The sequence below is a fragment of the Portunus trituberculatus genome, chromosome 31 (genome assembly GCF_017591435.1).
Source record: "Portunus trituberculatus isolate SZX2019 chromosome 31, ASM1759143v1, whole genome shotgun sequence".
Lineage (NCBI taxonomy): Eukaryota > Metazoa > Arthropoda > Malacostraca > Decapoda > Portunidae > Portunus > Portunus trituberculatus.
In genome coordinates this window covers 11,204,260-11,216,505 of record NC_059285.1, presented here as the reverse complement: position 1 = coordinate 11,216,505, position 12,246 = coordinate 11,204,260, and the positions used below count along the sequence as shown (strand labels likewise).

The 12,246-nt window shown below is 44.4% G+C and overlaps 1 protein-coding gene across 2 annotated transcripts; it reads right to left on the bottom strand.

Moving 5' to 3' along the window:
- Positions 1–920: 920 nt before the first annotated feature.
- LOC123511615 lies at positions 921–11,329 on the bottom strand. Of its 2 annotated transcripts, XM_045267643.1 has the most exons (6): positions 10,665–11,329; positions 9,393–9,480; positions 6,465–6,599; positions 5,623–5,865; positions 4,282–4,788; positions 921–3,946 (listed from the first exon to the last, which is right to left on the bottom strand). In XM_045267643.1, the coding sequence occupies exons 1-6, from the start codon at positions 10,905–10,907 to the stop codon at positions 3,807–3,809; spliced, it is 1,356 nt and encodes a 451-aa protein (XP_045123578.1). In that variant the 5' UTR covers positions 10,908–11,329; the 3' UTR covers positions 921–3,806. The 2 variants fall into 2 exon arrangements, with proteins under 2 accessions (XP_045123578.1, XP_045123579.1); XM_045267644.1 differs by lacking the exon at positions 5,623–5,865.
- Between the last annotated feature and the right edge of the window lie 917 nt (positions 11,330–12,246).

Below are 12,246 nucleotides of genomic sequence, written 5' to 3'. Positions count from 1 at the left end.
TCATAGAGACCTAATGATGTTAGCTCTTGGACAGTGGCCATCCTGACAGCGCGAAACCACAGGGGGTTCATAAGAAGATTTCCAGGGGTACTTAGATGGCTGATCTAATAAAATCCTTTGCAGTGCCATTGCATATTGAGTTCCATGTTCCATGTGACAATACTGGGGGTACTGGTAGATGGTCTTATAACTCAGGGGGTTCTTAACGATAAAAAGGTTGAGAACCCCTGGCATAGTGGATAAGGTGGTGAGCGTGGGATCGGGCAGACGTCCACGCGTAGGTTCGAATCCCACCACGTACAGCCTTAAACACTTTGCTATTTGTGGAGTGGTTTAAAGTTACGTACATTTCTCCATGATGCCCAGGTTCTAGGTGGTTACACCTAGGGGGTGATATGGGGCCTAATATGGGTACCACTATAAATAAAATTGCCTGCGCCACTAATGGGCGGAAGCTGAACAGCGCTTCCCATACACTCTTCAAGTGTGCCTACAGGCGCTATAGGCCTTACCGTAAAAAAAAAAAAAAAAAAAAAGTTTTCGATCTCCCTTTGCAGCATTTGTCTCCTTCACTTCTTCCCCTACTGCATCCCACGTCTCTCTCTCTCTCTCTCTCTCTCTCTCTCTCTCTCTCTCTCTCTCTCTCTCTCTCTCTCTCTCTCTCTCTCTCTCTCTCTCTCTCTCTCTCTCTCTCTCAGCCCTCAAGTCCCACGTTAATAATTGCATCTCAGTTTTCTCTTATTTTTCTCTTTTTTTTTCGTTGTAATCAGAAACGAGCAAAAGTAATCAGAACTTAGTTGACGGTGTGGATTCCGCTGAGAGAGAGAGAGAGAGAGAGAGAGAGAGAGAGAGAGAGAGAGAGAGACGCCCTTCCCTCACCACACATGCACACAAATAGACACAGAGATGAAAAAACAGGCTTGTTTTTTTTATCGTTTTAATATGATTCTTTTTACATAATGGTATAATTAGTTTGTTCATTATGTGTAACAATAAATACGTATATGTGATGAGGCACGATTCGTTACCTGCGTCTCGTTAATTAGTATAAAATCATTAGAGTAATTCATGTGGCCGTTATAATTCTAACCAACGTGAATGGAGGAACAAAGAAGCCTTAAACACACAATCTCTGCCGCACATTCGTTCCGTTACAGACACAGTCGCGCACAAAAGAATGCCGCGTTCATGAGCACCCTTTTGATTATGATGGTCTGCGTGGAGCTCGATGCGTTGTTATCTCACATTTCACACCACTCAACCACTTGTTCGTCTTTTTATTCCCTCTTTCCGACGTTATAAGGCCACTTTTTATATGGCTTCGGACATTCAGCTCATATCTTTTCCCTTTTCTTCGTTTTGTGGTTATGGAGATTCTGCTCATATTCCCTAGCTTTTACCTGGCAAATTAGCGCTTCTCATAGTACAGAAATATGCACTCTGTCAAGCTTATCCTTTCCAGTGTTGGTAATTAAAGCGACTTTCTTCTCTTCTTTCCGCTCCAACGTTTAAAAAGTTTCCTGAGCGTGGGTTATGTCTGTCTTCTTGGCTTCGGCAATTAAAACGGTGCCTCGTTCTCTATGTTTTTCTTTTTCTTTTGCATCAACGTGTAAAAAAAAAAGAACGTTACGGTGTAGTTAATAGTTGTCTTCCTCACACACCTATCACGCACCTTACATTTTTACTTACTTTTTTCCTTCTTTCTTTTTCTATCTTTCTTTTTATTCTCTCTCTCTCTCTCTCTCTCTCTCTCTCTCTCTCTCTCTCTCTCTCTCTCTCTCTCTCTCTCTCTCTCTCTCTCTCTCTCTCACACACACACACACACACACACACACACCATCCCCTTACCCTCGCGTCTCACAGTTCGGATTCTGCGCGTCATCAAGCCGAGAATGGCCGAGGAAAATAACTCTTCACACAGGCAATCTCGGCGAGGAAATTAGAAGTTAAGCAGCGTTGGGTGTAACGGGAGGCGCGGCGCTCCCTGCATTACACCAGGGAGAGGAGAGGGAGATGCTAAAGGAGAAGGTGAAGGTGAAGGAAATTCTCATCACTAGTGAGTGGGAGGAGAGAGGGAGGTTTAGGATAGCGGGAGTGGAGGTGGCGATGTTGAGGTGCCTGTTGCTGCTGTGGTTTACCTGCCACAACACTTAGCCCGGCTAATGAACGTGTAGGTGCCGGTGGTGCTGTGGTGAAGGCAAGGCGGCGCTAGTGATGCTTATGGTGGTGGTGGTGGTAGTGGTGGTGGTGGTGTTTTTTTTTTTCATGTCAAGGCTTATAGCGCCTGTAGACACACTTGAAGAGTGTACGGGAAGCGCTGTTTAGCTTCCGCCCATTATTGGCGCAGGCAATTTTATTTAAAGTGGTATCCATATTAGGGCCCATATCACCCCCGAAGCTCATCTTGGGTGTAACCACCTAGAACCTGGGCATCATGGTGACATGTAGGTAACTTTAAACCACTGGACAAATGGTATAGTGTTTACTGCTGTACGTGGTGGGATTCGAACCTACCCGTGGACGTCTGCCCGATCCCACGCTCACCACCCTATCCACTACGCCACCGCCTCCGCTTCCTCCGAATCATGATATCATTAATTATGTAACCGTCTCCTCCTCCTCCTCCTCATTTCCTTAAGGCTCACTATTTCGTACTTATCTATCTCATTTTAATTTTACTTGTTTTCATAATTTATTTCTTATTTTATATTTTAGTCTTGAGCCTGGTCGTTTGCCTGGCAGTGGTCGTGATGGAGTCTTTTGGGTCCGTCACGCAGACACGATCCGGACCTCCCATGCTACCCGGAAAGATGAGATTTTGATGATAATTTACTCCTCAAGTTTTGATTACTCCTATTTTTTTTTCTTACAAGTGTAATTTTGTGTTACACTCCCTTGTGTTCCATCAACAGTAATTGCAACTCTTCCTCAAGAAGTAATTGGGTCTGCTGGTACGGTAAGCATAGCCTGAAGTACTTGCATCACCTTGTATTGCGTCTACCTGTCACTCTGTTACGCAAATACCAGATATTGTTACATAATATACAAGATACAGAGCTAAAGATAGACTATCATGACTCAGCACTTAACAGATGTGGCCGGCCATAATATTCCTTCACCTCTCCACCATCGCCACCACATCAGAGCGTCCAGCGCCTTGATAATGTCCAGTCGTCTTTCTATTTTTACTACTTTGGAATATCTTCATATCGAATCTGATGCAACGTCCCTCAGTTCTCACTCGTGTGTGTGTGTGTGTGTGTGTGTGTGTGTGTGTGTGTGTGTGTGTGTGTGTGATTGTGTGTGTGTGGGGGGGTGTATAATTCATGACTAATGTCAGCACTGATTGCTGTCCGCCGGTCATGATGGCCACTTCGTGAGTGCCAACCATGTATAATCTTCAATTTCATTCTTTTGCCTATGTTCTCTTTCTGTCATAACAAATTTGTGTTACATTTGGAAAGTATATGATTCAACTTCCAGTCTCCTTACTTAACTTTCACAAATTTTACTCATAGTGAGGTCTTTTTCCCCCTCCAAAAATCTACATGCCGCAGTCACTCGTGGTGTTCCGATTCTTTTCTCACACTCACATGGACTTGACAGTCTCAAGATAAATATAAAGTCCGACACTCACTTAAAGCCTCCTAAGTTCGCTGTATTAGTACACACACCCTTGCCTGCTTGACAGCCCTTGTGATGGACGCAGTGCGTGGAGCTTTTTTTAATATTTCTCCTCACGTCACGGGGCTCCTGGACTCACTCTTGTAAGCGCGAGGCAGCAGCTCATGCAGTGTTGTGTCTCGCTAGGGTCTGAAGGAGACACGAGGCCACAATACGAGACCGAGAAGGGCCAGGAGGAGTAAGGGGGCGGAAGCAGGGACACTGCCGTCCCCACCACTCCCCTGAGATTCACTCCCGCGTGTCATGACGGCCAGTCCTTCGCCTGCGGAAGAAAGAAAGATTAATAGCGGCGTCGCAGACGCTGCCTTCCTCAAGCCCTTGCATATGTATTTCAGGAAAGTTATTTGGGAACTTGTGACTCGCGTACTCCATGTAATTCGAGCCGTGTGCGGAAAGTTGTCCTGGTTATGCCCACTAATTCGGAGACTAATGCTGCCTTGTTTTCGGTTGACGTGATATTTATGTGGCAGGAAAATGTGCTGTGGAAGAGAGAGAGAGAGAGAGAGAGAGAGAGAGAGAGAGAGAGAGAGAGAGAGAGAGAGAGAGAGAGAGTAACGTATTTACTTAACAGATGTACATCACAAACGTTGTACTAACCTTTTTCATCATGTTCACCTTCTGTGTCTCCTCCACCTCGTCCGTTGGCTGTCTCGTGGTAGATCACGTCAAGAGAAGGATCGTCGATGTAGAGTTCAAGGCTGTCGTCCTTTACTCCTTCACTGACCTGTCCTTTCCTCCTCTGCTGTTCTCCCTCTGCCGGCCTCCTACGCCGCCCTTTGTCTGGTGTGTGATGAGAGGTTGGGTGCTTGACGGAACCAACCTCAGACTCTTCATTTAGATCCCGTGTCGAGTCTCCAACTGAACCATTTCTAGGTTGGAAGGAGGCTAACGCTTCTCCTCTTCCTCCTCCTCCTCCTTGTATCTCCTCCAGTAAGTCCTCCAACTCCTCTATCATCGTTTCTTCCTCTCCCGTCACCAGTTCTGAGCGCGGCGTTGAGGCACGATTTGGAGGCTGGTGCTGGTTCACTTCCTCGCTTGTCAACGCCGCTAATGCATTCTCCTCCTCCTCCTCCTCTTTCTCGTCCTGTTGCTCTGGCCCTCCACCTAGAAACGAAAGATTTAGGTCAGTGAGAGAGAGAGAGAGAGAGAGAGAGAGAGAGAGAGAGAGAGAGAGAGAGAGAGAGAGAGAGAGAGAGAGAGAGAGAGAGAGAGAGAGAGAGAGAGAGAGAGACGGAGAGAAGATATTTGTGCTTTATCATCACATCATTGGTCAAACGTTATATGCAGTTACGTGTAGTTTTCCTCCTCCTTTACCCTCCCCTCCTGTTCCTCCTCTACTTTATACACACACGCTCTCTCTTTCTCTACTTCCTCGTTTCATTCCTTGCCCTCCACTCCTATTTTCACCCACCTGTCTCCATCCACACACACACACACACACACACACACACACACACACACACACACACACACACACACACACACACACACACACACACACACACACACACACACACACACACACACACACACACACACACACACACACACACACACACACTCTCTCTCTCTCTCTCTCTCTCTCTCTCTCTCTCTCTCTCTCTCTCTCTCTCTCTCTCTCTCTCTCTCTCTCTCTCTCTCTCTCTCTCTCTCTCTCTCTCTCTCTCTCTTTTTTCTTTTTTTCTTTTATTTTCGTCCACATTTTCCTCATTATCACTCTTTTAGTTACCCATCATATGATTCTTTTATATATATTATTTCTTTTTGATTAAACTTATCTGCCCCTTATGTGTCTTTTTCCACTGTTATCGCTCTCTTAACCTTTCCTCTCCATTAATCCACCTATCATTTCTTCTCTATCTATTTCACTCCATTAACTCACTCCTGTACCTTCTTCGTCATGCCTTTCCTTTCCTTCCCTTCTTCAGTAGTACTCACCAGAGCCTTCCAGATCCACCGCATTGCAGACCCCTGTTTGCTGCACGGGCTCCAGGCGTGTGAGGTCGAGTTCCAGGGCGTCGAAGGCTCTGTGGCATTCGGCGAGGTAAGCGTTGTCAATCTCGGGGCCTCGGCTCAGAACAGAGAACACCTCGAACATGAGGGAGAAGAGCTCGTAACAGGAGTACACGCAGGCGAAGTGGCGATAATTTGTCTTGACCACGTGATAGGGCACAGGCGGCACTGGCGACGTGAACGGTGTTAGTGGTGGTGTTAGTGGGGATGCGGGGTTAGTTGTCTGTTTAAGTGGTTGTATGTATTGCTAAACTTTTCTCTACTTGAATCATCACCAATATGCTTTGTTTTCTTTTTATTTTTGCTACCATCATCTCTCTTTTTTCTTGCATTCTCCTTCCCATTGTCTTCGTTCTCCATCATCCTTTTAATCTATAATACTATTTTTTTTTTACACATCCTTTCATTTTCACTGTTTTATTCTCTTTCATCTGTCATTTTCTATCACTCCCTTCCTTGATCCTTTTTCATCGTCCTCTTATTCATGTCGTCTCTAATCTAGTCTTTAACACCACATTATTCACACTTCCTTTCATCCTATTCTTCAAATGCACTCTTCTTTTTTTTTTCACAACAGTCTACAGCACATCACACTTTGTCTTAACTACCCACAAGCTTCTCCTCATTCCCCTTGCCTTCCTATTGAACTCAGTTAAGAGGGAGGTTTTGAATACATCTATCCCATTCTTTTGGCTAAGATTGGACCTTTTTTAATCATCTTTTTTTATCGTCCTTGGTCAGTTTCCCACGTAAATTAAAGCACTCACCTCCAGGCGCCCAGATCTGCAGGTAGGGCTTCATGGAGGCGGGGTTCTCAGGCTCCACGAGGGTGATGGTGGCGTCCTGACTCACCATCTCATTGTATTCGTCCAGCCCAAGCGTTGTCACGTTATACTCCACGCCTGATGGGGTAGAACGTATGAGTGTGAGGGGGTGTTCGTTGGTGTATGGGGTGATATGTCTCTCTCTCTCTCTCTCTCTCTCTCTCTCTCTCTCTCTCTCTCTCTCTCTCTCTCTGCCTTTGTCTTCATCCTGACTGTATTTTTTTGGATTTCTTCTCCCGTATGCTCATTGTGGTTTGATGTATTTTATTTTTATTCCAATTTTTCCTCTCATCTGGTTTACCTTTCCTTGTCCTTCCATTCTCTTCCCTCCCTTCACTCCATCATCTTTTCCTCTGCTTCGTTTCCTTGACATAATATAAATTCAATGTTGCATCGCCTGGGATTATTATTCAGTCTCCCTCCCTTCCCGTTCCCCTCCCTCTGACTCATTCACATTAGGCGTTTTCAGTAGCACTTTGCAAAAGGCGAACGGTCCAGAAGCGTTCGCTTTTACACGCGAACGCTGCTACTGAAAACTATAGTAACACTGCCAGACGAATCTCCCTCGTCGCTCGCCGGAAAAACTATTGTACTTTTTAGTCGCAGGATCACGCCAAGCTGAGACGTACAGCCTCATTCCATCGTAATATAAATATATTATTATGGGACTGGGATAATTGAAGGCAAGGCTCAAATAAAACGCTACACATTTAATTTCTGCAAGGAATATTTTCAGACGGCCCTGGTACACGCGGCAGAGGCTGGATGCACTTGTCCAAATGATTTTTGTAGCACAGATCTGCGTCTACCTTGTTCAAAAACATCTTGTCACAGACGTCACAGGTAAATCTGTTAAGTGTTAAAAAACTGTTGGTAATTCTTTATAACAAATCTGTCCCTCCCTTCCCCTCCATCTCCCCCAAACTAGCTTGGGGACCTGTGGGGAATCGGGGGTTTTGGTGGGGAAAATAAACGTAATATGAGCATTAAAAAAAAAAAAAAAAAAACTACGGAAATTTTCCATAATATTTCAAGTTTTTCCAACCTAACCTAACCAAGCATAACCTAATCTAACCTATCATAACCTAATTTCTAATGTAACCTAACTGGAACATCCCCTGCTAGGGCATTAAACTAACCTAATGTAACTTAGCCATGACCCCTCCGCTAGGGCATTAACTTAATTTAACCTAACCTAACCTAATGTAACCTAATTGTGGGGTCTGCGTCTCCCCTGGACCCCCCATACTAGGGCATTAACCTATTATAACCTAACCTAAGCTAACCTATACGGAGGGGGGGGCGCAGCCCCAGTGAACACCCCCTTAAGGTGTTAACCTAGTGCTAACAAGTAACCTGAAAAATGATAACGTTATGCCTCTCGAATGGCAGCGCGTGATTGGAGGGATTAGCTCTATAGATACCATGAAATCCTTATATGCCGCTACCCACAAATCCCTGTTTATACCCACAAATCTGTTATAAACAATTGAAAATCATGTCAGTGTTTACTCTTGACTGGTGCAGAGCTCGCTGGACTTAGAAACTGACTGCCAAACTAGACGCTTGCGGCTCAATTAATTTTATGTTTACGGCAAGGTCACCAAGCCTTCTACATATGTGAGTTTCGTGTTTGTACGTGAAACGGACCTTTAAAAAGATTAACTAAATTGTTTTATAATACGTGAGCGCCTATGGCGGTGTTGAGACCAAATAATAGAGATGAATAGAGCCCACTAAGATCCCAGGTATCACTTCCCCTGTCACATTTTCCTACTTTTTAAGGTATTACAGGTAATATACCCAGTATCAATTAATACACAATATGCCAGATAAGCGTTACACCACTAGGGACTGCTTGTCATTCAGTAGTTACATTGGCCGAGACATTTTGCAGTGGATTCCCTCAAATTGTTGCACTGTCAAAGAGGCCATGATGTGTGTTCGTTCGCCCAAAGTTTTCAGAGCACCACCAATAAAAAATATACTCAAATCTTCCGCAATATTGCTATAACCTTATGTCATTATCAAGCAATAGTGCAAATATCCTATCATATTTATATTTTACAATTAATGTGCTTAGATAATGCGTAACATACGAGATTCTCACGTAACTGAAAATCAGAGTCGGAGTCACACGCTTTGAAATGAGTAGCGTGAACAAGTGTGAACCGTGGTCCATCCAGAGTGTGTAATCCCAGATGTCTCGAGAGTGCAAGACTCTGTTTTCATTTAATTCAAACTGCAAGGAGAATTCTTATGAATTTCAATATCAGTACACAGTTACTAAATGTATTTCCTTTACATGATAATACTTATCATATCTTCATGCTCCTCATAATTGTATTTTTTATTGATTTATAACTTACAAAGTTAGCAACTCGTCTCACAGCCAATCAGCGTAAGTGTTCGCTATCACGTGACTCTGAGAGCTAACACAAGCGAACATAATCTTGAGAAGCGTTCGCCTTTTTGCAAAGTGCTACTGAAAACGCCTATTGTTTCTTCGTTCCCTCCATTCCTTCCTCATCACAGCTAATCACTTTCCTGTCTCTTCCCTGGCTATCCCTTCCACCTTTCCTTCTTTTCTCTCTCCCTTAACATACATTTCCCATCCCGTGACTCACCCTAACGTTTTGATATCTTACCTCTATTTAACAGCCTGTCGTGAAACTTACTGCTATTTCTTAAGTGTCTTTTGAGTTTCGTGGTGGTTTGATACGGGTTTTACATCGCTAATGATAATAAACATCTGATAATCTCCCTAGTAATCTTTTGGCGTTTGAAAGGAGATCAGACAAAGTGTTTAAGAGCATTTTTTGTTCATCTGTCACAACTCATTCAGTCTCATACGCGCCATGCTGTACCTACCATTCCATCTGAAGTCCAGTGTGATGCATTTCTTCGCCTCCATGTAATTGTTAGCCACCATCTCCACCTGGTACCACAATCCATCAAACTGGAAGAGACGAGAGGAGAGGCTGAGGTGAGCATCTGAAGTCCATCAAAAAGTATCAATGAAGGCACAGGATGGAACATTGAGATAGGAAAAAGACCACTAGCAAAGGAGATACATAAAAGAAGAAAGAAAGATAAGAATTAGATCGACTGGATGAAGACAGAGAGAAACAAGAGAACATGTTGAAAGCATATCCAAACAGTGACTCAGTATGGAAAGAAAACATCAGGTGATGAGAAGTACCAGAACAACAAGGCAAAATAACATTAAGTTACAGCGCACCACAGAGCCACAGAGTCCTTTCCAAAACTACCTGACGATCTCTTTACCTGTAGAACATTTAGACAGCGTCATAATGGATTGGCAGAGAGGACAAAGAAAGGCAGATAACTTGTTTAATTTCTGTACCTGGTGTGTATTTTACGTACCTGTGGGACGTTCAGGTAAAGAGTAACTGTAACAACCTAATTCAAGGTGCATGGATACCTCGGCCAGGTGTGTAGTACCAGAGGATGATTGGAGGGCATGACGTGTGTTATCATTTATTCATTTTGTTTAAGTTATTTCATGTCAGGGAACTCGATACACGTATGGAAGTGTGTGTGTGTGTGTGTGTGTGTGTGTGTGTGTGTGTGTGTGTGTGTGTGTGTGTGTGTGTGTGTGCATGCGCGTATGTGTGATAGATTAATGATTACAAAGAGAGAAAAGGGTATGAAATTTGTTATTTTGTCATGAATTGGGTTTCTATGAACGTATCGACAGATGAATGGTGCAATGTATAAATATGTAGATGTAATAGATATTTTTAATAGAGGGAGAAAGAGGACATTGAAAGGCTATATTTGTGACCCAGCTGCGGTGTGGATGAATCGGGCGCAAGTGCTGAAATTCGCACATTCACGGGTAATGTGGCAAACAAAACACATTACTGCGACACACATTTCAGATTTTTGTCATGTGTTTTTACTGAGGTTCGTAAATTGAGAACAGCCAATGCCATGACTGGAAGAACAAATTTAACATTACCAGAGCAGTACATTATTGAATGCCACAAGTCTTGTTTTGTCTTAGTTTCGTTTTCTTGTTTTTACGTTACGTTTGCCGTACCGGCAACCAACGTACACTCTGCCATTGCTTCCGATCACTTCCCTATCCCCCTAGGCTCACAACATTTCAAGACTCACCTCATCGAAGCGGAAAGACACGTGTTCCTTGGGTTGGGCGCAGGTGCCGTACTGGATGATCCCCGGAGCAGAAAAGTCTGCCAAGCCTCCGTGAACAGGGGTCACCATCTCCCCAGCAAGCAGCGTCAGGAGGAGCAAGCTAAGGCAATGCGAGAGGCGCCACTGGATGAAGACTGCGGCAGTTATTGTGGGAGAACGTGACGCTCCTACTGTGATGGTATTCCAGCATCGAGAAGTCCACATTGTGTTTGTATTTCGTGTTTTCTGCTGCAGTTGATGAACGTTCGTATGTGTGGCACCCGCTGGGACACAACGTGACAACCCAGCGGTGTGTGAGGCGTTGACGTACCCTGGTCACCACAGGGACTCACTCATCCCCTGACTTTCTCATCACCGCCCGAGTCTCGCCCTGGCCGTTGTACAAGGCTGTTGTTTGCGTTGTGTGGCTGTCACAGTTGTCCCAAGAGATTACACTGCTTTACTTATGCCAAAAAATGCAGGTTGCTGGTGAAACTCCACGGGAAAACGACCGCACTACACGTTGCTTCTTTGGCTGGTGGTCACACACCACAACAAAACATTGAAAAGGATTGTGTACGCATGGCATGGCGTAACGTGGTGTGGCGTGAGGCGGTGCGGTGCTTGGCGCGTGGACACATACTGGAGATTCACCCTAAGGCCTGGCGTGTTATAGAAGCAGCATATCGCTTCTCGAAGTTATCGCCTCTGTGCTATCAGATAGCGGAGAATGACCGAGGGCTATTATTAAGGGGTGCTGATTGAGAGAGAGAGAGAGAGAGAGAGAGAGAGAGAGAGAGAGAGAGAGAGAGAAATAGCAATGCATTCAATTAGATGCTATTATAGATAGATGATGAAACTTGCTGTCAGGAGAGAAAAGACACAGAGTTTCGTGTCTGGCACGAGGGGGTGGTGCCGGGGCCAGGGAGATGGGGAGAGATAGTGGTCTTCCTTATCGCTGGGGAGATATTTCAACACTCAGACTTACAATAAGAGGATAAAGAACAGTAATGAAGTAGAGAAAAACAATAAATATAAGCATAACTGACGAGAGTTGTGTTGGAGTTTGTGTACATGTATCTAAAATGTGTGAAGATATCATCAATAACGTGTGATATGCAAAATGTTTGGATAGTTCAGGTTAAATTAATGGCAGAACTGTGGGGCGAGGCAGGAGTGTAAAGTAGCAGAGTCCTGCAGCATCACAGGTAAATGGATTATTTGAGGGACGCGTCCACCCCTCACCTGATCTTCTGGATTTCACAACGGTCAAGGGATTTGCCATGAGGGAAACTTGGACACGAATTTGTGTATACATTCATACACTGGTGACAATTAACCGTGAACGCCTCACCCTTCGTCCTGGACGTACGTGTATTGCCAGCAGTGTGAGAGTCATGTACGTCAGCCTCAACTTGGTGCGCCTCACATCGGCCGCTTTGTCCGTAACACGAACATCAGGAAGGATGACTGGAGCAAGTGAGAGTGTCTATTGTTTATCGATTAGTTTATACATCTGATTGTATCAACTATGCTTCATTTTGTATAGGTTTGGCTGTGCATT